Consider the following 24,173-nt stretch of genomic DNA (forward strand, 5'->3'; position numbering starts at 1 on the left):
TGCAGGGACTCAAGAATGACAGTACAGGCAGAAGCACCCAGGCAGGCACCCACCTGGTTGGGAAGCTCTAGGGGTGAGCTGGGGGTGCTCCTGAGGACTCGGCAGTGCCACTGTGGTGGGCAGGCCCATCAGCTCTGCACAGGTCTGTGTGAACTGCTGCTTGTGGTGGGGACGCACGAACATGCTGAACCCTGTGGGGAGCACTGCTTAGGCTGTCCCTGCCCTGCATGGCCAGCCCAGACCCATAGTCCTCTCCACAATCCTCCCACCCTGCCCACCCCATCCAGGGGCCACTTGCTCTGCAGCAGGGGGAAGTCCTCGGGCTTTGAGGTGGTCAGTGCCGCTAGCACAGCCAGAACCTGGTTGAGGTCGTCGTTGCGTTTATATGCCTTCAGTGCTGCCAGGAGCTGGCTGTAGCTGGCATACCCCAAGGCCTTGCGGGCATCTGCCAGGTAGGCACTCACAGCAGGCTGGCCCCACTGTTCCTCTCTGGACTCTACTTGTGGACAGCTGCCCAGGGCTCCTGGTCAAGGGTGGAATGGCTCAGAGGTTCAGAGTGTTCCCTCCTCTCCTCCCCTTCCTACCGGGAACTCCTACAGAGCCCTAGTGCTGGTCAGGAGACCTGGGTGCACAGATGGGAGACACCCCATGCCCCCTCAGTGTCCCCAACTGTGCTGGAGACTGGTTGGCCAAAGCCACTCAGGCCAACCTAAAACATAAGCCTCTTTGAGAACTGCACACCCTACCTGGAGTCTACAGGAGCCACGTACCTGCAGGGGGCAGCCTGGTGGACAGGTGGGGCCCACCCTGGTTCAGGTGCTCTCCAGAATCCAGCTGCATGGACATGCCCTCAGACAGGGTCAACTTGGGATTAGACTCCCTCTTTCCTGAAGAAACATGCTCCTGAGTTCCTACAGACCTGGGCAGAGACCAGGTGTCTCCTCCCGCCTCAGTTCAGAGCGGTGACACAGCCTTGCACATGCTGCAGGCACCTGGGGGAGCTGAGTGCAGCCCACACAGCTGCCTTCTGCTGGGGAAGGGGGTAGGGCTGAGGCCCCCCTGCACAGACCACCGGTGCAGGCACCAGGACCTCCATCCCCAACCAGCTCAGGCCCCTGTGGGTGAGTCTGCTCTGGAAAACCATAGGGTGGACTGCTCTTCTAGGGCTCAGCTCACTTCAGCTCAGAGGCAGGAAAGAAGGTAGAGAGGTACTTAGCATCTAGGACCTGGCATGTGCACCTGATCCCCAAGTGCAGGTCTCTCCTGGAGGCCCAGGCCCAGCACTATGCATGGGGACAGGGCTTGCCCACATAAGGGATCCGCCCTATGGTAACTCCATCTCCCACATAGGAATAGGGAGCCTGGGCCAAACCAGCCCAGATGTCTACTCTGACCACCGCAGAGTCCCAGGGACCACCAGTCCCTGGGGTCAGAGGCTGAGGATCTGCCAGGTAGCTCACCGCTGTGGTCCTGGGCTGGCTGAGCATGCTGCCCGTGGGAGAGGCTGTGCTCTGGCTGACGGTTGCAGCTTCGACCTGTCAGCTGGAAGCAGATGTCTTCAAACTGCTGTTTGTGGTGGGGCCGCACAAACTGGTAAAACCCTGTTAGGAAAGAGGTGCCTGGGCCTGTGGGTTCCATGTACTGTGGCCACTGAGATGAGGGTTTGGGGGCTCTGTGGGCAGCCTACCAGGCCCCTTGTCCCGAGAGCAGGGACAAACTTGGACCCTAGTGGTCCTCCTGGTAGGTGCTCCCCACCCCCAACAGCCGTGGTGCTGTGCCCATGGCAGGAGGCCTCTGCAGGCTAGAGCACCTTGGAGCAGGGTGTGCTTTCTGGGGTCCTCAGCAAAGAGTCTCCCGAGGCAGGCTGCCAGGGTTTCGAAGTCATCAGAGCCCTTGTAGTCCTGCAGGGCCTGGGTGAAGGTGTCGAAGCTGGCTTGACTCAGGGCCTGCTTCACAGCCACCATGAACAACTTGGCTCTGCCCGCCTGCACAGCAGCTGCTGGCTCCTGCTGGGCACATGCAGAGCCCTGTCAGGGCCAGCCCCATCCCTTCTGCTCTTGTGGTACTGCCAGGAGAGGCCTGCAGGGTCCACTGTGGCTCCCTGCACCTAAGGTCCAGGGCACGTAGAGCTGGAGCTGAGCTCTGAGGGCAGCTTGCAAAGACGGCTGCTTCTCAGCAGGCTGTGCCCACTTGCTCTTCCCTCAAACATTTTCTACTGATATATTTATTTTGAGACAGGGTCTCACTAAGTTGCCCAGGCTGGCTGGACACTTAGGATCCTCCTGCCTCAGTCTGCCCAGTTGCTAGGATCACACACATGGCCACCATGCCCAGCTGGGCCTCACTTCTGCACACCTCAGACCCACAAGGTTCTGTGGAAACCAAGGCAGGGCTGGGCCAGACAGTCCCACCAACCCACCTAGCACTTCACAGCCAGTCTACTTCCTGCCACACCAGCCCTCCTGGGGCACTGCTTGGCTCTTCCCAGAAGCTGAGGGACACTGGGGGCTCTCAGCAGGCAAGGGGCCTCCTGCCTCAGGTCATGACTCAGTGGCTCTCATCTGAGACTGGGAGCGCACTGCACCTGCTCACAGGAGGCAGGTCAGTGTCTGTGCTCAGGGAAGGCAAGGACATGCTGAACTTGCCACCACAGATGGAGGGGAAGTGGAATCATGGCCAGTTGCAGGCCCCAAGGGCCAGGTCAGATCCTGGCTGGAAGAGGGGCTCTCAAGACACCCACAGAAGGAAGTGCAAACTGCAGTCCCAACTGTCATCTCTGCTGCCCAGAAGTACACCTGCTGGGGTGGACTGGCTCATACCCTGCTCAGTTGGGGACCACGGGCACAAGAGTCAGATTCCCAGACATGTCCCTGAACAGCCAGTGTGGCTGCAGGACAGCTCACCTACCGGGCTGACCAGCCGGATCTTCCTCCTTCCTCCTCTCTGCAGGTCAGCCAGCCTCTTCTTTCGCTGGAGGGCTACGGCAGTGTAACCGAGTGCCTGATGGGGACACAGTTATGATCCCAACCCCAAACTCAAGGATCCCCAGGAGCTGACAGTCTTCTGACAGGGGCCCTACAGGGGAGGGTGTTATGCTCAAACCCTGGTGGCAGTACTGTGACTCATGACCCTGGTCCTCATTAGAGCAGCCACAGAAAGGACGAGTTTGTGACACCTGCAAGCTGTCAGCATCCAGGGCTCAGTCCAGAGGCCTACACAGCAGGCATGGAAGGGGGCGGGAATGCAGCTAGCAAGAGGCAGGAAGCAGGGAGGGAAACCAAGTCAGGCCCATGAAGTATGGGCTTTGGGGTAAAGGCCTCCAGAGGGGAAGAACTCAAGGTCCCACTCCAGACCAGGCCCGGAGAAAGCCAGCTTTAGGTGCAGTAGGCATCAGGAGCCACCAGACCGAGTGGACTGGTGCCAGGCTGACCTGCCAGGGAAGCATAGCATGGTGGGGGCACCATCTGAGAACCAGGGTGTGTCTCTCCAGAGACCTCATGGCCTGGGGTTGAGGGCACACAGCACAGCTAGGGGTGCTAAAACCCCCCATCGACCCACAGGAAGGGGATTTACAGGGGTATATGGAAAGATGCCAAGGTCCAACGGGCAGGACCTGGGCAGGTTTCAGAAGCCCCAGCATCTACTGCCAGGGACTCCCCAGTTCTCAGCCTGCACACCCAACAGGGCAGGCCTCAACACCAGGCACCCGGCCCCATGCCGCACCTCTTCCTCCCTGGGGTGGACCACATCTGGAAGTGCCTCAGCCCTCTGCTCACTGTGCTCCAGGGCAGCCAGCAGGCCTGAGGGCCTCTGCTGGGCAGGGACAGGCTCCTGCTCGTACTCCACACACCAGCTCTTCTCAGGGCTCCCCGGGGATGGCGATCCTGCAGGAGTGTGGGAGTGGCAGCCAGGCTCACAGGGGCCAGGCAGGCTGCACCTCTGCCCAGGGTGGCCCCAAACCCAGCCCCATGAACCTGTTGGCCTGGGCCTCAGGCTGGGCACATGCACATCCAGACTTGTGGCTTTCCTAGTAGAGAGGAGGGTGCTGGGCAACTTGGCCATGGAGACAGCAGCTTCTTCCCGACCCACACTTGGGGCTGCAGCCAGTGGGGCAGGTGCAGGCATCTGCAGACCACAGGACAGGTGGGACCCGTTGCTGTGGCTCTTCAGAGGAACCCCAACCCCTCCCCGGGGAGGGCACAAGGCACGGTCAGCTGAGCATGTGGGAGCTCACAGTTTTCTGAGCGACACGGAAGAACTGCGCCACATCCCGAATGACGTGGCCAAAGCTGTTGTACACCTTGAGGTAGGGGCGCACCCAGGAGGGCAGCTGGGCTCTGGCGTCGGCATAGGCGAACCTGGAGGGTCAGTGGCCGTCAGCTTGGGTCCTCTGTCCTTTGACCCACTTCACAGGGCTTAGGTCCCCAGAACTTTGTTTGCCAGCAAGAGTCCTCCAGTGCAGGACTCCAGGGGGCCTGCAGCCCACAGGACAGACGGCCCACAGAGGGCCTCGGGTGGGGTGGCCGGGGAGTCCTGACGTACCTATGGTCACACAGGAAGACAGCCCCGTAGTCCTGGCGGTGCCTGATGACCCGTCCAATGGCCTGGTTCACAGCCCTGGATGCCTGCTGCCGGTACCACTCCTGCCCAGAGAGGAACTGCAGGGGCAGGTGCAGCCAGTCAGAGGGCCAGTCACCTGTCCCCTGCCCCACCCCGCTCTGGCCCTGTGGTGTCTCACCTGGCCTCCAGCCCCACTCTGGCTCCTCATCTCATCCAGGAACTGCATCTTGAGGACAACCCGGGGGTCCATGCGCGGGGGGTATGGGAGGCCCGTGACAACCACACCTCGGCCGTTGCTGTCTGAGAAATCCAGCCCCTCGCTGGCCTAGGACACAGGCCCAGAAGCTGCCTGGGGAGTGGAGCTCCCCCTCCTCGAAGGCCCCACCTGGGCTCAGGGCTCTTCCCAAGGGTCTCTCTGCACCCCAGCCCTCAGGCCCGTGTCTCAGGCATGGGCGGCATGAGAGGGCGCTCCCTCCTTGCCCCAGCTACCCCGGCTCAGAGCCTCCTGTGCCCTGCCTGTGCAGGTGACCACGTCCCAGAGCCCAGAGGGCCCAGGGCCGGGGGGACAGTCACCGAGCCTCACCTTGCCCCGGCACACTGCAAGGAAGGTGGCCCCGCTGGACCCTGGGGAGGCGACCTGCTTGTAGTAAGCATCAATGACCTGGTAGGAGAGGCCGGTCAGCCTGAGCCCTAACCCTGGGCTCCTCTGCCACAAGGGAGACTGGGATCCCATCTTCCGAGGTGGGGGAGCCAGCAGGTCCTGCAAGCACCGTCTCTACCGGTTCCCACTGACCCATGCCCAGCACCCAGAGGCTGCTAGTGTCTCCCAGAAAACACAGGGAGCCCAGGGCCTGAGACACCAGTGCAGCGTCCGCAGCTCGCGGGCAATACACCCAGGGAGGCGGCAGACCCCGGGGAGCACAGACCTCCGAGAAGCTGCCTTTTCTTCTGGGCTCCACAAACACTGGCTTGAGTCCCTCCATCTTCCTGGCCAAGTCTCGGGCCTGTAGGAGGAAGAGACCAGGTATGCACAGGCTGGTCACTGCACTGGCCAGACCTGGGCAGTGGTTAGGCTGCAGCCAGGCTTCCCTGTGCCCTGACCCCTCCCCTGAGGACTCAGAGGGCAAGCACCTGCCAGAACTCCAGGCTTTTCTCCATGACAGGGTAGGATGGGAAGAAGACCAGGAGCCCATGGGGTACCACGCGGGCAATGTTTCCTGGAAGCATGGTGGCCATGGTCAAGGCAGAGGCCCGGCAGGCTCTTGGGAGAGGGGACTGACACCATGGGGGGCTGAATGCAAGGGTTTTCCAAAGGGGGTAGGCTCAGGTGGAGTGGCACTTACCCAGAGCCTTACCCAGGGATGACAGGCACTCCTCAGAAAACCTGCGGAGCCAGGGAGGCTGCTGTCACGAGCCAGGGACGTGCGCCCAGGGTGCAGCCGCACCCTGCACCACACATCCCTGAGGCCCACACCAGGACCCCTTACCGTTTATCAAATGCAGAGCTCAGCTGGGCTCCATCGGGACCCTTGGGAATAACCCCCACCCAGAGCTGGTGCTTGTCGATGACATGTGGGTTCTCCAGGCGGACTGGGAAGGGACTGAGCACGGGCAGAGGGAGCAGTCAATGGGTGGCCCCTCGGTCAGGCCAGCACCCCCACACCCAGCTGTCCCCAGCACTGTGGCTCTGGCAGGGGTGACCCGTACATCTGCATCTCCAGCGTGAAGGAGGACAGCGGGGCCAGTGTGCCACTGGTGAGAATGAGGGTGTGGACACCCTGGCGGATCAGCTCCCTCATGCTGTGGCCAGGACTGAAGCACCAGTAGCTCAGCACCTTCCCTGGTGGGGAAACAGGGCATGAGGGCAGGGCTGGGGGCTGGCTCCTCACCCTCCTGCCATCACAGGGTGCACCGTGCGGACTCAGAACGAAGGGTTCTCAGGAACCCAAACTCCCCTTGGAAGACAAGGGGCAGGAGGTGGGCACAGGCAGACACCAGGAGACCCCTCAAGAAGGCTCCTGACCCCACACCCACTCTTCTCTGAAGCCATGAAGTGGGGCACAGGGCTCAGAGCCCCTCCACCAACATCCCAGGGAAGGAAGCGGGGTCCAGTCTCCCAACAGTCCAAGCACCTCTGCAGAAGCCAGGGGAGCAAGCTCCAGACTCTGGTCACACCAAGACAGACAAGGCCACCACCCCCAGAAGCAGCCAGCATGTCCCAGAGCACCTGACCCACAGGACCCCACAGCGCAATGCCCCTGCTCACTCCCAGCAGTCTACAGAAGCTCCGGAAACCAGAGCAGCACCGGCTGACCAACTCTAAATGAGGCCGAAGGCAAGAATCAAGCCAGCAGGGTGAGGGCACACAGCCCGAGGCAGGACCCTTGCCCAAGCTCAGGATGCGGTCCCACATGAGCTGCCCCTCCTGGGGTCCATCAGGGCTGCCTCACAAGGATCACTACCCACCACAAGGGGCTGATTTCCTACTGACACCCACCCTCAAGGCTACTTTTTTTTTTTTTTACTGGTACCAGGGATTGAACCCAGGGGCACCCAACCACGGAGCCACAACCCAGCCCTTTTTATTCTTATTTTTTACTTTGAGTCAGGGCCTCACTAAGTTGCTGAGGCTGGCCTTGAACTTACAATCCTCCTGCCTCAGCCTCCCAGGCCACTGGGATTACAGGTGTGTGCCATCAAGCAAGCACAGGTCGAGGAGTCTGCTTCTAAGAAGCCACATGACGTAAGTGGAAGGAGCATGCCTGACTCAGCCCCTCGTTCCAGGGAACCCCCACTTCATAAACACCATTCCCGATCCAGGGTGGGAGGCCACACCCCGAGGCTGTCAGGGTCAGGGCTCCCGGCCACACCACAGCTCTGGGCTGTTCTCCAGCCCCGCCGCAGTCCTACGTCCCCCCAGGCAGTCAAACCACAGCACCCACACCTGAACACCACTGGGCTGCTTCTGCTGAGGCTGTGACCCCCAAGTGAAATGACAACTGGAGAAAGAACAGCCCCACACAGGGAAGGACAGAGGCCCAGAGGCCAGGGAGGGTTGCAGCTTGCAGAGGGGCACACCTGGAATGTGGGCCCAACGCCAGCTGAGTTAGCAGCTCCCAGGGGCCCAGGCATGAAGCCACTTTCTGCTGGCCACCAGAACTGACCATCTCCCAGAGGTGGGGCCATCTGTACACTAAGCCAGGGGCACGCTGCGCCAGACGCATGTGTCCCGGGCAAGCGGGAGGCTTCACTGGGCCCTGGCTTTGTCACTGCCCACCGGGTAACTGGGCAGGTCATGTGCCTTTGGCCTCCAACAAGGTCCCTCTAGTTTTCCGTGGGCAAGTGAAGTGGCCACAGTTGTGCCTGACTGAGGCAGGCAGTGCCAGTATGGCTGAGGCAGAAGGGGAGCGGCCCCATCCCACAGCTGGTACCTTGCTTTCTGGATGTGCTGGCACTCCAGCTGACTGACCGCTGAGCTGCCCTCCCATGTCCTGTGTCAGGGTGAATGTGCACCTGGAGGGGCAAGCATGTACAGCATCCTGACCCCTCCTCACAGCTCAGGGACTACCACCCTGCCCACCTCCTGGAAGCAGTTCCCACCTTGTAGGCCTGTGAGACCCCAGGCCACGGCACGGAACCAGGGTTGCCCTCTGCAGAGTCCACACTGAACACAACCTGAAAAGCAAGGAAGTCCAGCACAGGGCCAGGGGCCTGGGCTGGAAGGAAGCCTCTGTGGTGCTGGGAAGCAGGTCCTCAGCCCAGCGTGCAGGAACACCTGAGCCTGGCTCACTGGTCACCCTGCCACCAGGATGACGGGCAGGCACTCAGGGCCTCCCCAGCTCACCTGCCCAACAGCATCCCCAGGACAAGAGGCAGCACCTCACACCCCAGCTCCCCACCAGGCTGACCATGTGCGGAGAATGCAGTGGCCCCCCAGGGCCTTTCCTCTGCTGCCTTGGTCACCCTCTACCCTTTACCCAGATCAATCTAGAAACCCAACGCGTTTCAGTCAAGACTACAGCAGGACGCCCGAAGGACAGCAGTGAGCAACTTGAAGTCCACCTGGCGGAGAGCTGCAGCGCCAAGAGGCAAGGGAGGAGGAGCTCATTATGGCCAGCAAGGGGCAGCTGTGGGCAGGAGTGGGCTCCTGACCTGCTTGGGGTGGGGGGGAACCCAGCAGGGGCTAAGACTCCTGTTCACTGGCTCCATCCACGGAAAGCAGGCAGAAGACAAGTGCCGTGTGCAGATCAAGGGATCGACACTCAAAGTCCTGTGGAGCTGATGCGCCCAGGACGGTTCAGAGAAAAGGGACAGCAAGCGGCCGGCCAGCAGGGCTCTGTCCAGCATGCCAGCCAGGTCAGCAAGGGATGCAGCTTCAGAGCTGCAGGAAGAGCTGGCAGCTCCCCCAGGGGAGTGCTTGTGCCCCGAGCTGGGGCTGCCACCCACTGGTGAGAAACCCTGGGGAAGGAAGTGAGAGGAGAACCCCCCAGGGGCTGCTGGGACCTGGAGATGGAGAGGTTCCCAGGCACATTAGAGGCCCAGGCCCAGGCTGCCCGAGCCAGGCCGCCGCCTGCACCAGCATGCCCTGCAGTGTGGGCAAGGTGTCTCCGGGACCTGCCCGTGACAGCAGCCTGGCATGAGCACCAGTGGCCAAAGAGCCTTCATCCTGAGGCACCAGTTCTGCATCCTGCAGTCGCCAGAGTGTGGCTGCCCAGAGGTCCAGCTGACAAGCCCACGCGTGGGAGGGCAGCTGGGCCTCCACCTGCTCAGCCCCCTGCCCCCAGGCCCTCATGGGGCCCAGCAGGGACTGCTCCCATAGGGGCCACTGTCACTGCTGCCTTCCTCGTCACCACTGTCTCCAGGCCCAGTCTCCTGGCTGTGCTCAGTCCTGCCCTTAGTGAGAGTCCCCTCTGCCTGTGGGAGAACCCCAGGACACTGCCTCCAGCCTGCTGCCCACCAGGCCTGCCCTGTGCCCACCTCCAGCGGTGGCCTCAAAGGCATTTCCGCACCTGCACCTGCTCCCCACACCCCTCTAAGCCACAGCCCTTCTGTCAGGGTTCCCATCGTCCTTCTCCATCAAGGCTCCAGGACACAGGGGAGTCACTGACAGGCTGCTTCTCCAGTACTCTGTGCTGTCCCCAATCCGGATTCCACTGTCATGCTGTCCCCCACCCACCCTCATGGGGGCTCACAGAACACAGTGCCTGTGTGGCCCTGTCCTGAGAAGTTATTCAGGAAGTGGAGGTCTCCAGATTTCTCCTGGGCTGGACCCATCTAGAGTCACTGGTCTGTCTGTGGGTAGGGGTCCTGCCAGCCCTCACTCTCCAGGGGACCCAGCACCACCTTGGATGCGTCTGGCCATTCAACAGTCAAGCACAGCTAGACTTGTCCTCCATCACTTCCCTAGAAGCTCATGGTGTGTTCAGGCTGAGAGGAAATGAGCTTATATGTGGTGTGGGGACCTTTGTCCAGACCCCAAAGCCCTGATGACTTCCATTCGGAAAGGGGACCCACGTAGTCTGAAGCCGGCTCCTACCTGGATGATGTCTGCCAGCTTCTGCAATCCCACGGTGTTGGCCAGCACTCCCGCACCTGTGGGGCAGTGGGCAGGGAAGGCTGTGGATCCCATGGGACCACACTACCAAGCCCTGCCTCCTGCCCAATGGGGTGATCAGATTCCCCAGCAGGTTCAGGCACAGGATATGGTAAGAGGGCAGCTGGCCTGCTCTTTCCAGAGTGTCAGGAAGAAGACAAGGGGGGTGAAGTCTCCAAAGGGGTCTATGGAACTCAAGGAAGGCTCTGTAGCCAAGTACTTGTAGAAGTCACCCTTCCTCAGTGCCCAGAGGCTCAGCAGGTCCTGCATTTCAAACTTCCCCAAGACCCTGCTCAGGAGTGTGGCCATGGAAACTTGGGAAGCCCCCTGAACCTCATAAACTAGCAGAAATGGAACTTGGGGTGGTGTGGTGGGAGAAGCAAGCAAGGTCCCCAGATCGTGAGTTCCTCTTTAAAAGGGGACTATGTGGTGAGTACAGAGGCTCACACCTGTTATCCCAGTGGCTGAGGAGGCTGAGGCAGGAGGACTACAAGTTCAAAGCCAGCCTCAGCAACTTAGCAAGACCCTGCCTCAGTATGAAAAATAACAAGGGCTGGGGATGTGGTTTAGTGGTAGAGCAACCCTGGGTTCAATCCCTGTACCAACAACAACAACAACAAAAAGGAGGGGCCTTGCTGGCACACACCACAGTAAGAAGCCACCAACAGCAGAGCTGGAGCACATCTGCCGGCCAGTACCAACGGCCAGGCATGGGGCACAGTCTGAAATCCCAGCTTGGGAGGCTGAGGCAGGAGGATGCAAGTTCCTGGGCAACTCAGTCAGACCCTGTCTCAAAATGAAAGCTATCGACTGGGGGTGTAGCTCAGTGGTAGAGCAGCCTGGGTTAGATCCCAGTACAAAAAAGTAAGCAAGTCCATAAACAGCAAAATGGTCAAATGGCACTGAGACCTCCAGGTCCCAGTCAGAAGGGGAAGCTCCACGGCCAGACTCCTGCTCACAGGGAAGGGGGACAGCAACAGTCCCTCTTCTGTCGGCACCACCACAGTGGCTGACGCTGCACAGAGACTCACGTCCTGCCAGGTGCTGGATGATCTGGTCCAGCGAGTCCAGGATGCAGCCCTTGGTCTGAAATGTTATCTGGGCTTCAGCAAACAGCTCAAAGATGTAACTGCCGGAGAGGAGAAAGAAGACTTGAGTCTGGCAGGGCCCACAGGCCAGCAGCTTTCTAAGTGTCCTTCAGACAGGAGCAAACCTGGGGTAAGAGGTCTCTGCCCTCAGGAGCCACGGGTAGGGAAAGGAGAGCAGGCCCTGGACCAAGACCCAGGTACCCAAGAGAGGGCAGGCACCTGGGCAAGGGACCCACCCACAGGGCTGCCAGGGTGCCCTCAAGCTCTCTGGAAAATGACAGGGGAAGGACAGCAGAAGCTACAGCAAGTGGACCTTTGCGGGGCAAGGCAAGGCAGGCTAACGGGCCAGGCTGGAGTCCTGGATGTCCTGCTGAGGAGCTGGGCTTCACCTGCCAGCCACTGGGAGTCCCCACGAGGCTCAGAGGAACAGACCAGCTCAGGCAGGAGGCAGCAGCCCAGGGTTCCCTCAATAAACCCAGGCCTGACCCAGCATGGCCACCGCTGTGCTTCAGGAGAGGACAACCACAGGGCCTTGTGGCCGTCCCTCATCAGCCTTCAGGAATGCCCTGGTTGGAGGATCCAGACTGGGGGCCTCCTGGCCTCCTGAAAAGACCGACTGCTCTGCTGGTCCTGAGGGGACGGCCTCACTCTCACAGGCACCTGCGCTGCCAGCAGGGGCGGGCCAGGCAGAGGGAGGGCTCAGGAGCCACTGCGGCAGTGTGCGCCGAGCCTCCAAGTGCTCCCCTCAACTGCTGAAAGGGGGCAGCCCACCAGGGCCTCAAAAATCGAGACAGACTCAACGGGAGGATGTGGCCCAGGCACGGGCTTTCAGCACCCTGCAGACTATCGAGTTCAGAGCCCAGTGTCCCCTCCAGCTCCAGGCCCTGCCTGGAGTCACAGGGTTTGCCCTGTCCCTCACCTCCCAGGCTTGGTAATGCCACTGTCATCTCCAGGCAGCTGGATAGCATCGATGGCGCCCTCCAGGCGAAGCAGGATCACTGTGGGTAAAGGGGGTGTGGGGGTGTCAGGGGTGGGCCCACCCAGCCGTGGGGTTAAGGAGGGCGGCACTTACTCTTGAGCTTGGCGATGTCCTGCAGCTCCATGTGTAGCCCTGGGTGAAAGAACAGCACATGCACAACTCTGCTTCTTCCCAGTTCCACCAGCACCACCAGCTGCCCTGCAGAGGGGGGACCCAGCCAGAGCTGGGTCCACACTCCACCTCGCAATAGCAGGAGCACACATGGTGGCCCTTAGAAATACGTATGTGAGCACACCATGCAGGCGAACACCCTTCCCAGCTGTGTCTCCAAGAACCTGGAAGCAACTACCAGCCGTGACCATCGGCAGTTTGTGCTGCACCCAGCTGGACCTCTAGCACAAGGGACGGCATTAGTGCTGGGGCCTCAAGAGGGGGTGAAGAAGAGGGCAGGACAGAACAAACACTTTAAGCAACAATGGCCAGCTGGGTGTCATGGCACAGGACAGTGATCCCAGAGACTCTAGAGGCTGAGGCAGGAATATTCCAAGTTTAAGGCCAGCCTGCACCACTTAGCAAAACTGTCTCAAAATAAAACAAAAAGTCTGGGGGTATAACTCAGTGGTAGCATGCTTGCCTAGCATCTGAGAAGATCTGCATCCCAGAGAGCACAGGAGGAGAAAAGTAAAGGCACAGAAATCCATGAACTCAGGGTGCACGACCTAGAGAAGAACTCCACCCAGTAACGGAGGCCAGAAGACAGCACGGCCACTTCCTCACCACCAGTGAGACAGTCATGGCCTCGAATCCCAAACTCAGCAAAAATGACTTCAGACATTCTCAGAGGAACAGAATGCTGTTCTCTGAAGAACTATTAGCCACACCACAAACAACTACAATTTGTACTTGCCAATTAAAAGAAGAAACAATACGAAAGAATTGTTAAAAGACAGTCCTTCAGGAAGGGGCTGGGAGATAGCGCAGTCGGTAGAGTGCTTGCCTTGCAAGCACAAGGCCCTGGGTTTGATCCCTAGCACGCGCACACGCACACACACACACACACACACACACACACACACAAGTCCTTCAGACAGAAAGGAAACAACATCAGAAGAAATCGCGGACCATTAGAAAGGAAGAAAGAGCATCAGAAAGAGTAAACCGCTGGTGAATTCAATGAGAAATTCTGCTTTTGTTTTTGAGACAGGGTCTCACAGTCACCTGGGTGGCCTCCAGCTCCTGGGTCAGTCAATCTCCTGCCTCAGCCTCCTCAGTAGCAGGACAACAGGCATGAGTCACCATGCCTGGTGAACAATTCTCTTCTCAACTGCTTGATGGCTATAAGCAAAACTCATCCTGCTGCCTGTGCACTTCCCTGGCCACAGAGGTGTGTAAGTAGACAACTGGACGTGAGGCTCTAGATGAACGTGTAGAAGAAATGTGAACCTCATCAGATCTTAAAAAGGAAGGCTAAAGACACACATCAATGTGAAGTGATGGAAGGACTCAGAGGATCCAAGTTCTGGGCCAGCCTGGGCAACTTAGCAAGACCTTGTCTCAAAATAAAAAAAACAGCTCAGCGGTAGAGCACCCTGGGTCAATCCCTGGTACCAAAAAAAAAAGAAAAAAAAAGCAAGAGTGCTCACAGCCAACAGCCAAGGTAACTGTGCCTCCCTGACGCTCCACAGCTGGCGCCCCAACTCCACCCTGGCACCACCTGGAGGCTGCTGCAAGGAGGCAGTAGCAGCTGTGTGAGCTCCGGGTGAGGTCCTCAGGATGGGGCCAGCACTGGCAAGGAAGGCAGGACATCGTCCAGCACGATGAGAAGCATCGCCCATCTGCAGCACCGCTAGCAGCCCAGCTGACACATAACTGCCACTTTCCCACAGCGGCTGCACCATTGTAGGGCCCCAAGAGCCACGTCTCAAAGCTCAATTTCTCCACAGCCTCATCAACCTGTCACTCACTGTCCCTTTATCCCCTTTTCTTTGGGGAGGGGGTATTGGGGATGAAAACTAGAAGGGATTTACCACTGAGCAACACTCCCAACCCTGTAATAAATTTTATTTTTGAGATAGGGCCTCACTAGGTTGCTGAGTGTGGCCTGGAATGTGCATCCTCCTGCCTCGGCCTCCCAGTGGCTGGGTAGACAGGCCTGCACCACACCTGATTCTGATTTGCATCTCCCTGATGAGTGAGCACGTTGAGCATCTTTTCAAATGCTCCTTGGTCATCTGCATATCTTCTTTGAAGAAATATTTATTTATTTATATCTTTGGCCTTTAACTGGTCTGCCTTCTTATTGAGCTCTTAAGAGGTCTTTAAGAATTCTCACATATCTCAGACATCAATCCCATGGGACACTGTCATGACTTACCATTTCTCCCACCCTACGGCTGTTTTCATTTTCTTTTTTGTGGAGCTGGGGATCAAGTCCAGGGCTCGTGTGTGTGCCACGCCAGGCAGGCACTCCACTCCACCCAGTGACACCCATCCCTGGTCTTTTTACCCTCTGGACTGTACCTTCTCAAGCAAGAAGTCTCTAATTCTGGTGATGTCCAGTGTATCTATTTTCTTTCTTTCTTTTTTTTTTGGGTGTGTCATCTGGGTTGTTTCTAAGAAACCACTGCCTGACACAGGCCCAGGATGACACGCAGGTGAACAGCTTCTGCCCTGGGCGTGGGCCAGGCTTAGCAGCGTCCTCCTTTCACACAGCAGTGTGCAAGGGGAGAGCATGACGTGGCTGTGAGGCCACCTTGGCCAGGGATTTAGTCACTGCCACACCATCAGTCACTGGGCAGGGTGGGACCTTCCCTAGCCCCACAACGGCAACCTGTAGACACAGACCATGGCTCCTAATGGCAAGAGCCAATTTTTACAGCAGATCTCTTACTCATCTGTATCTGTATTTCCTGTGGGATCTGTTGCTCTGGAGAACACGGACTAATACGACGTCTTATTTGAGAGAAGGAAGGAAGAAAGGAAGGAAGGTTGGACCAGAAACTAACAAAGCCCATCTCACATATGTCTTATTGTACAATAATTGTGACTTCTGGAATAAAGTTAATGTTTTAAGTACTTCTTTTTTTTTTTTTTTTAATTTTTTGTAGTTCTGGATGGAGAGAATGCCTTTATTTTATTTATTTATTTATTTATATGTGGTGCTGAGGATCAATTCCAGTGCTTCACACACACTAGGCAAGCACTCTACCACTGAGCCACAATCCCAACCCTAAGTACTTCTTAAAAAGCAGTAATAGGGCTGGGGTGTGGCTCAGTGGTAGAGCACTTGCCTAGCATGTGTGAAGCACTGGGTTTGATTCTCAGCACCGCATATAAATAAATAAAATAAAGATCAGTCGACAACTAAAAAAGTATTTAAAAGAATGAGAAAAGAAAAGTTAAAAAAAAAAAACAAAAAGCAATAACAGTCTCAAGGAGATGTTGGAGACAAGGAGCAGGCTGGTGGACAGGGCACCTGGCCCTTCAGAGCATCAAGGCCAAGAAGACAGACCTGAGACGCCATCCTTGAGGAAGGGCTCGAGAGCTGAGCAGAGGGCTGGGTCTGTCCTGTGGGACTGCGAGGGCTGCTGGGAAACACAGGGCAGTCCGAGCAACACAGGAGAGAGCCTGCCTCAAGGGCTGCTGGGAAATGCAAGGCAGCCCGAGCAACACAGGAGAGAGCCTGCCTCAAGGGCTGCTGGGAAACGCAGGGCAGCCCGAGCAACACAGGAGAGAGCCTGCCTCAAAAGTAAGCAGTCATGAAAAATAAAAAGCAAATACTGAAAAACAGCTAAAAGACCTCAGGAACAAAGCCCAAGACCTGGACACAGCCAGATGGTCCCTTTCCTCTCTCGCATGCTGTCCAGGCTGGAGTGTCAGCCTCCCAGTGCCGGCAGGGCAGGCACACACCAACGCACCCTGTTAGAGTCAGATGGCTTTAAACTCAGGGAAAAAGTGACAGGACTCAGAGTTGAAGGGAAAACAAATTACTTTAGAAATGAAGATCAAATTAGAAGGAACACAAAGGCAGATACACGCCACAATGGTGCCCCAAGAGAAAGGAAGGAAAAGGAAGGCAAAAGCAGGTGCAGGGGTCTGTGAGGAGCACTGAGCTCAGAGGGAGGAGACAGAGAGCAGGGGTCCCGAGGAGAACAGCAGACTGAGGCCCTGAAGCACAAGGTCAGGCTGCACTGGTCACCCCAGCTGCCTGGGAGGCTGAGCAGGAGGGCGTGAGCTCCAGGCCAGCCTGGCCACTAGCCAGGTCCTGCCACAGAATGAAATAGAAAGGGCTGCAGAAGGCTCACCTGGCCTGTGTGAGGCCTGCCTAGGTTCCATCCCCAGCACTGCAAAAAACAAGAACCAGAACCAGAACACTACCCAACAACAAAACATGTGGAACCTCTGCAGCCCCTTGTCTGTAGCTGCACATTCTGCAGCTCCAGTTACCCACAGTCCAAAAATATGAAATGGAAAATTCCAGAAAACACGTACTCCTGAGTTAAACATCATGCCGTTCTGAGCAGTGGTGACCTTTGTGTCACCCTACTCCACCCAGGCTGGGCATGAACGTCCCTTCGCCCGGCTCACACACCTCCCGCGGGGCCTGACCCTGGTCACTTGGTGATCACCTGGCAGCCTCTTGGCTGTTGGACTGACCGCGTGGCATCACTGTGTACAGAGGCCCAGGGTGCTGCAAGAACAGCAAGCTGGCACCTTGGACATGCCACAGAGAAGTCACAGAATGCTCCCTCTGACCGAAAAGGTGGACGTCCCCAGCAAGGAGCAGGAACAAGGTCACGCTGAGGTTCCTGAGACCGGCAGTCTCTGTCAAGGAGGGGGACACGTTCACGCAAGCTGCATTACAGTGCACTGCGGGAATTCTCTCATGCACTGATCACTGCTGTTGATCTATTACTGTGCCCAGCTTAGAATCAAGCCTTAACAGGCATTTCTGAGTAAGACAAAACACTCTCCGGAGGGTCCGTGCTGAGGCCGTAGGCGACCTCTGAGCCTTGGCACACGCCAGAGGGACAACTGTGCACGCCAAGAGCAAACATGCTGGACAACGCCAGTGCAAATCTAGGAACTGGGACGGATGGTTCACGGCAGAATCCCTGGCTCTTGAAGTGAAGAAACCCTACGAGAGGACATGACACTTAAAACACAACTAAAATGACAAGCCCCAGATGCCCCCCTCCAGGTCACCGCGTCCTGACCAGTGTGCTGAGCAGGCTGGTGTGGCTCAGTGGTGGAGCCACACCTGGCACACACGAGGCCCGAGGTTCCACCCTAGTTCTGAAAAAAAAGTGTATATATGTTTAAAATAAAAGTTCCCGTCACTTAAGGAGCAGGGACTGTCTTCGGAGGTCCCGTGCAGCCCTGGCCTAGAGGATTCAGTCGTGGGCCAGGGACAGCACCTGCCCACCAGAAGGAAGCCCATGCCAGAGAATCCGCAGCAGGACCAGGGCCAGCTCGGCAGCCCTGGGACACCGGCCACTCCCACCAAGCCGGTCTCCCCAGGCCTGGCCTCGGGCTCCAGGCCAGCCCCTTCCTCAGGGATCCCGCAGGCCAGCCCTGCGTCCACCACACGCCCGCTAGTGGTGGCCATGCACTAGCACCCTTCCCCTCTTCTCTCAGGAACAGACGAGCTTCCAGAGCTGAGGGAGCCAAAATGCTGGCCTCAGAGATGCCACGTCCCCAGCCCTAGAGCCATGGCACTGTCACTCAGGTGGCAAAAGAACCCTGCGGACATGATGAGCTCGGGGTCTCGGGACGCAGAGTCCCCTGCCCATCCACATGGGCCCTACGTGAGCAGGAGGAGGAGGCAGAGTCAGAGAAGATGGAATGAGGACGGGAGCGGAAGGAGGAGTGCTGTGGTCACAGCCAAGGGATGCGGTGGCCTCCAGGGTCTCTGCAAATAGAAGCAAACAGAGATGAGGCCTGTGGGTTAGCACAGCTCTAGATCCAGTGCCCAGGGTCCTTCTAAGAAATGGAAATGAGACACAGACACATGGAGAGAAGCCATGTCAAGATGGAGGCAGAGACGGAAGTGATGCAGCCACAGCCCAGGCCACCAGCAGCTGCCACACTGAGAGGCAGGGACAGACTCTCCCTCAGACACCTGCGTCTGAGGCTGCTGCTGCCTGGCACTCTGAACAGTCTAGGACACAAAGCTAGCGTGCAATGCTTTGTTACTTAAAGGCATACAAAAATACTTTAAATTTCCAAGTTCAGTTCTCGTTTCCAATACAGTACCTGTCGACAGATATCACTCACAAAAATGAAGTCCAGTCATTTTTAAGGTGTAAAGGGTCCTTAAGCTAAAAGCTTGAGCACTTCTGCAGTGAACAAATCCTCCCTACCAACACACATTAGTGATGCATCAAAGTCATGTCAGCCCAGTGAAAAGGGCAGAGGCAGGTGTCCAGTGGGCAGGGCAAAGCCGCGGCCTCCGCCTCCCCACAGACAGACTTGACACATGAGACCTAAAAGGAAAGCAAGGGACTACAGCTGTGCACGCTCCTCTTCCACGTCCAGGAAAATGGCACAGCGGAACACCAGGCACCCCCTACCAAGTGCTCTCTGCGATGCAAATGTCCTACTAGAAAGAGTCACTTGGGAGAACACATGCAAACAGGCAAACGGCCCGCACGCGTGCACGAACACCTCCCAAGTGTCCTCAGAGCACACCATGGGACACCAGGAGGGAAGCAGGGACAGCACCGTGCACAGGACACTGAAAATGCCTTCACAGTGAGTCAGGACCAGCTGGGAAAGGACACCAGTGCTTCGGAAAATGCCAGAACCCTCAGATGATGTCACTTTTGCCCAAGAAGCCTCCTAGCAAGTCAGTGCCCTGAAGTGCCAGCTGGACACCGTGTTGTGCAGGGCTGCAGCCTCGGCACCTCTGGTCTCCAGAAGGACCAGGCTCAGCCTCCTTGCTTAGCATTCTGGCTCTGGGTCATGCACTCACCTGTGCCAGTGGGGTCTGCACTGAACTCCAGGCCGAGCTCACCCTGCTGCACCATCCTGGTCTGCTCCTCCAGGACTTGGTCAATGGCATCCAAACCCGAAGCCATGTCATGGGGGGTCAGGTCAAAGGAGGATGACTCCTCACACATCTTCTCCTGGGAGCCCAAACATAGCCCCATCAAAAGAGCAGGGTGGGAGAGGGGCTCCAAGAAGCAAGAAAGGGGCACAGAAAGGACCAGAAGCTCACAGCTGAGTCCCTGGAGCCCTGGCCCCTGGCCCCTAAGGCAAGGTGACTGAAATTAACTGACTGACCCAAGACGAATGTTTAAGACAACTATTTCACTTGAGCTGCCAACATTTTATAACTGGGAAATTTCCCATTCAAACCTAGATTTCTGAGCCAGGCATGGTAGTACACACCTGTAATTCCAGCAACTGGGGTTTACAGGATCACAAGTTCAAGGCCAGTCTCAGCAACTTAGCAATGCTCTAAGCAATTAGTGAAACCATTTCAAAATTTAAAAAAATTTTGAAAAAGGGCCAGGGACTTACCTCAGTGATAAATCACTCCTAGGTTCAATCTCCAGTACCAAAAAATAAAATAAAATCTGAATTATGGGGCTTCTAAAGTTTAAAGAAAAACCTGGCATAACAGCCACTACCTCCTACAGCAAGTGCCTGGAACCCAGCAGTCTCACATGGCCAGCCTTCAAGGCCATCCCTGTAACACACAGCCCTGAGCAGAAGCTGTGAAGGGAGGATGGAAGTGTGCTGGGGACAAGGGACAAAGGGAGCCAGAGGGTCTTTAGGAGCTGTTCCAGCAGCTACAGCCACCAGAGATGAGCAGCTCTCCCCAGGGTGGCCTCTCGAGGGTCAGGCCAAGCAGCCTGAAGGGCAGGCACTGCAGGAAGAAGAGAGCAGAGTGCAGGAGAGGATGGGCCTGGCTGTCCACCATTAGGTAGAAGGACAAGGGCCTAAGGCTGTGTCCGAGACCCCACTGAGGTATCTGATCACAGGAGGCAGTGTGGCAGAAGCACCTGGGTCTGTTCCCAGGTCTGTCCAGATTCCCCCCAGGGATGCTCAGGAAGCCAGAAAGGACAGCGGGTGCTCAGCACAGAGGCAGAGGGGACTTACCACATTGTGTGCTTCATCAAAAATCACCACGGCCCCCTTCAGGTCAACGCCATGTGCCCTGCGACTCTACGAAGAGGGGAAGAGAGAAGGGGCTGGAGCCCAGCAGGGCAGCACCCTCAGAGGGCAGGCCTGCAGATGCAGGGAAAGAGGGTGCCAAGGCTCACAGCGGCCACCAAAGGTCACAAGCATAGAGCACACACAGTGCCGGTGGGACAGGAAGGGTCACACACCGGACTGGCAGGAGTGGCAAGTGCTCAAGTTTCCTTCTAGATGGCAACCTGGCACCTTGCCCAAGGCTGACCAGCAGCTGGACACTCACTAGGAATCTATCACAGGGAAACATGCACACAAAGGTGCATGCCATGGCCAGCAGGAAAGCCAAGGATGCCACAAAGCCCTGGCATGCAGGCAGAGGAAGGAGCTGCACCTAGGGAGTAGGTTAGCATCCAGCACCCAGGCCCCACCCCCAGGACCACAGGGAAGCGGCCTGAGCTTAATCCATCTGATTTGATTTCACACAATCGAACGTCAGTTTTAAGCATACTACTGGGTTTTGACAGACGTGTGCTTGTGTAACCTCTGGAATGCCACCTCAGTGGCAGGGCCTCTGCTGAGCCTGCCTCCCAGACAGCACATCTGAGACGTGGGCCTCAGGCTCACTGTGCATGAGCTCTGGTGACCTGTGTAAGTCTGTTTAAGTCTGGACACAGCAATGGCCACCAGGCACAAGGCACTCCGAGCTGCTGCACGTCTATGCCCTCAGCCACGTACGAGGCTCATAGTTGCTCCACACCTCATCCAACACCGCAGTTTGGGGTTTATTTGTGGAGCTGGAAGTCAAGCCCAAGGTCTGGCAGGTGCGAGGTAAGTGCTGTCACAGGCCACGCCCTGGCCATTTCAGTGCAGTGCAGGGCCACTTCAGGAGTTTCAGGCTGCACCGGCCTGCTGCTCAGGGTGCTGAGCGTCTCCCAAATGCTGATCCAAGCCAACTGTTCACTCATGGGCCCAGGCCTGTCACTCCTAATGGCCCTAGCTCTTCCAAGGAGTCTAAGTGTGAACTTGCGAAGGCCAACATTTCCATCTTTTCTTTATGGCTAGTGCCTTATATTTGAGCTCAGAAACCTCAACCTACCCCAAAGTTCCAAAAACCACCCCATTCCTTCTAGAACAGCTTTTACAAGTACATCTGCACAGTGTGAAGTTGAGTGTTGGCTTTCCAAATGGATATCCAGTTTTTCCACCACTTTTCAAAAGAACAAAACAATAACTTTCCTTTCCTTATAAATTCCTGCACTGGTTTGTGTCTATACGCACATTTGCACAGCCTTCACAGTGAACTCAAACTCTGCTCTTCGAAACCATCTTGCTCCTCCAGATCACTCACATTTCCAAGAAAATATCAGTTAGTCTTGGGTATTTCTGCAGTGCTGAGAATTGAATTGAGGGCCGTGAGAACACTAGGCAAGCACTCTACTACTGAGAAGCTTATCAGCTGTGATTATTTCAGATGGGGCTCACACCCCATATTTTCAACAGCTCTCTAGGTGACTCCCAGGCACCCAGGTTTAAAAGCTTCAAGTCATGAGAATGACCCATAATTAGAGAGAGTTTATTAGCTTTCCAAGCCCCAAATCTAACCACTGCTCTGCATAGGCATGACCATCTCCCGTGGGGCTCTGTAATGGCCTCATGGCATGAGTGCCCTCTGCCCGCTCACACACCTGTGCACAGGCACTGGGGCCTGCTTCCACACTTTAGCCCTTCAATAGCACTGGCTCCTGCTAACTTTCCTGCTGGCTCCCTCTGACTAATCTCCACTCCATATGAGTGACAGTTTTATTCACTGCCATGACTAGGACAGCACCAGCAAGGTTCTGGGTTCTCAAAGAACATCCACCATGGGAATGAACAAACTGGCAAAGGGGTTTGGTGCACAAGACACCCACAATGCTGTTCCCATCACGTTAAGTCAGAAAGTGCTGCTGCCAGTTACTAAAAGCACACGAGCGAGGCAGGAGGTCCCTGCGCCTGGCCAGGTCCTGGCCCGGTCCTGGCCCCTGATCTGCAGCAGGGGTGTCTTGCCCACACTGCTGTCCTGAGGGCCGAAACCAGCAAAAGACTTGGCTGGCCCCTCCAGGGCCTGGGAACACCCTGCCCACACCAGGGATCACCAGGCTGAGGCCTCACCTTGGCATCCAACAGGTAATTGTATGGCATGAAGATGATGTCTGCTTGCTGCTTCAGGTTCCGAGAAAGGTAGTACGGGCACACTCTGGGAGTAAGGAGGAAGAGCCAGTGAGAGCCACACAGGGCCATGCAGGCTGCAGCTGACAGGACTGGGCACCCTCTGGCAGCCTTAGACAGTGGGAGCCCATGTGCGTTCTCAACCATGTGAGGGTGCCAGCCACTGGGAAGTTCCACACCTGTGTCCCTGGACACAGGCCATGAGGACACAGACCACGGGCAGTGCTGAGGCAGCGTGTCCCCTTGGTGCACTCCTGTTTTGTCTGTCTGTGTTGCCAGGTGGAACCCAGGGCCCCAGGCATACAAGGCAAGCACTGCCATAGTACGGCACCCAGCCCTGCAAGTCTTCCCTACCACTTCTCAAACCACAAAGCTCTGAAGAGGAAGATGGTTTTGCTGTCCTCAGAAGGAACAGGGCTGAGCTTCAAGCACCCATGTAGACAGCCCCTCCACAGTGGAGTAGTGAGAAGGAACCAACTGGAGAGCAGTGCATACATACCACATGCTCCTGTCCAAGGTCCCCTGGGGGAGGGCTTAGAGCCAGAAGGAAAAGGCGTTTCACTTTATATTTCTCAGAACTGCTTAAATTTTTTCACACTGAACAGGTATTAATTTCATGAAAAGAGAAGGAAAGTAACCTGTCCATGAGCCCACCATGAAGCAAACAGCAGCTGTGGCCTGGCTGGAGGGCTCTTACTTGTGCTTACTCCCACTTTTGACCAGGTCCTCAATGTCCAGGATGGGGATGGCCAGCTCCTGCTCCAGGCTTTTCTCTGTAGATGACAGGAAGGATAAGCAAGTACCCAGAAGGGACATCCAGAACAGAAAGGTTCGTGCAGAAGGCAGTGTGGGCAGCCACCACCCATGGACGTGGCAGAAGAATCCCCACCAGATGGGTCAGGTCCTCAGGGAAGGATCTACCTGGAGAAACCCCAAGGGAGTCCTGTTCTGGACTCTGGGAGGCCGGCTCCAGACTGAGGCTGAGGGTTAACACTTAGAAAGAGATGCCAACACTTTCCCCAAAGGTCCCAAGCATCTTTTTCCACCCCTGAACACCCCGAGACAGGACAGGAGTGGCTGCGACCCCCAGCTTCTAGGGGTCAGATGAGAAGAGCCACAGCCTGTCACCATAGTCCACAAAATGTATCCTATGAGTGGTGATCCCTGGCTTTCTACCAACCAAAACAGAACCAGAGTGGCCACCTGGTGGAGAGTTGCAACTGCCAGAGAGCTGGCACTTCTTGGGGACCGAGGCAGGGCACAAGCAGGCAGGAGAGTCAGGGATACCCCAGGCAGAGCCCACCCTGTCCCTGCCCCCAGCAGGCTCCTCTCTAAAAATACAAGCTGAGCATTATACTAGCCTAACACTTTCTCAGGACAGCAGCCTAGAAATGGGCCTTACCCAGATGGATACAAGGTCTAGGGCAGAAAGGACATTAAGAGCTGTCCTGCCACAGTACAGGTCCCACACTGGAGTCTCAGGAATCCCTTGGGAGCTAAGCAAGCAACTTCTGGGCCCCATGCCCTTTGAGGCAGGACCAAGGACCTCCCCCAAGAAGTAACACAGTCTCAGGGCAGACACGTAGAACCAGGCCACCCCCAG

General features: G+C 56.9%; 1 protein-coding gene across 10 annotated transcripts in view; it reads right to left on the reverse strand.

Moving 5' to 3' along the window:
• Positions 1-24,173, reverse strand: part of Rtel1 (regulator of telomere elongation helicase 1) — a 32,431-nt gene that overhangs the window by 1,876 nt on the left and 6,382 nt on the right. For 2 of the 10 annotated variants that reach the window (XM_047534920.1, XM_047534959.1), the window contains 27 exons: positions 23,268-23,343; positions 22,514-22,598; positions 20,327-20,392; positions 19,194-19,347; positions 12,314-12,352; positions 12,161-12,239; positions 11,185-11,282; positions 10,097-10,152; positions 8,161-8,271; positions 7,992-8,073; positions 6,268-6,400; positions 6,048-6,161; positions 5,904-5,944; positions 5,692-5,777; positions 5,487-5,564; positions 5,144-5,221; positions 4,739-4,885; positions 4,543-4,658; positions 4,235-4,358; positions 3,975-4,125; positions 3,724-3,884; positions 2,908-3,000; positions 1,811-2,009; positions 1,461-1,601; positions 771-887; positions 299-523; positions 54-191 (listed from right to left, as the gene is read on the reverse strand). In XM_047534920.1, coding sequence (XP_047390876.1) covers positions 54-191; positions 299-523; positions 771-887; positions 1,461-1,601; positions 1,811-2,009; positions 2,908-3,000; positions 3,724-3,884; positions 3,975-4,125; positions 4,235-4,358; positions 4,543-4,658; positions 4,739-4,885; positions 5,144-5,221; positions 5,487-5,564; positions 5,692-5,777; positions 5,904-5,944; positions 6,048-6,161; positions 6,268-6,400; positions 7,992-8,073; positions 8,161-8,271; positions 10,097-10,152; positions 11,185-11,282; positions 12,161-12,239; positions 12,314-12,352; positions 19,194-19,347; positions 20,327-20,392; positions 22,514-22,598; positions 23,268-23,343 — 2,988 coding nt within the window. Of the gene's footprint in view, positions 1-53; positions 192-298; positions 524-770; positions 920-1,460; positions 1,602-1,810; positions 2,010-2,907; positions 3,001-3,723; positions 3,885-3,974; positions 4,126-4,234; positions 4,359-4,542; positions 4,659-4,738; positions 4,886-5,143; positions 5,222-5,486; positions 5,565-5,691; positions 5,778-5,903; positions 5,945-6,047; positions 6,162-6,267; positions 6,401-7,991; positions 8,074-8,160; positions 8,272-10,096; positions 10,153-11,184; positions 11,283-12,160; positions 12,240-12,313; positions 12,353-19,193; positions 19,348-20,326; positions 20,393-22,513; positions 22,599-23,267; positions 23,344-24,173 lie in introns of those variants that run through there. The other 8 variants (XM_047534929.1, XM_047534925.1, XM_047534948.1 and 5 more) reach the window with 8 other exon arrangements.

This window comes from Sciurus carolinensis, chromosome 2, assembly GCF_902686445.1.
Source record: "Sciurus carolinensis chromosome 2, mSciCar1.2, whole genome shotgun sequence".
NCBI lineage: Eukaryota > Metazoa > Chordata > Mammalia > Rodentia > Sciuridae > Sciurus > Sciurus carolinensis.